Genomic DNA, 395 nt, shown 5'->3' with positions numbered 1-395 from the left:
GCCAAACAGTTAGCCAAGTTGTGAATGCAAAGGAAAAGTTCTTGAAGGAAATTAAAAGTGCTACTCCAGTGAACACACGAATGATAAGAAAGCGAAACAGCCTTATTGCTGATATGGAGAAAGTTTTAGTGGTCTGGATAGAAGATCAAACCAGCCACAACATTCCCTTAAGCCAAAGCCTAATCCAGAGCAAGGCCCTAACTCTCTTCAGTTCAGGTGGGGAAGCTGCAGAAGAAAAGTTTGAAGCTAGTAGAAGTTGGTTCATGAGGTTTAAGGAAAGAAGCGGTCTCCATAACATAAAAGTGCAAGGTGAAGCAGCAAGTGCTGATGTAGAAGCTGCAGCAAGTTATCCAGAAGATCTAGCTAAGATAATTGATGAAGGTGGCTACACTAAA

General features: G+C 41.8%; 1 protein-coding gene across 1 annotated transcript in view; it reads left to right on the top strand.

The window, feature by feature from the left end:
* LOC109302545 (tigger transposable element-derived protein 1-like) overlaps window positions 1-389 on the top strand; it is a gene marked incomplete at its 3' end in the record, with an annotated part of 635 nt that extends 246 nt beyond the window's left edge. The window contains exon 2 of the mRNA XM_019524121.1: window positions 1-389. Within this exon, the coding sequence (XP_019379666.1) occupies window positions 1-389 (389 nt within the window).
* Between the last annotated feature and the right edge of the window lie 6 nt (window positions 390-395).

Source organism: Gavialis gangeticus, unplaced genomic scaffold (assembly GCF_001723915.1).
Source record: "Gavialis gangeticus isolate Ggan-Ray unplaced genomic scaffold, GavGan_comp1, whole genome shotgun sequence".
In the NCBI taxonomy this organism is placed as follows: Eukaryota; Metazoa; Chordata; order Crocodylia; family Gavialidae; genus Gavialis; species Gavialis gangeticus.
This window is presented reverse-complemented; position numbering and strand designations above follow the sequence as displayed.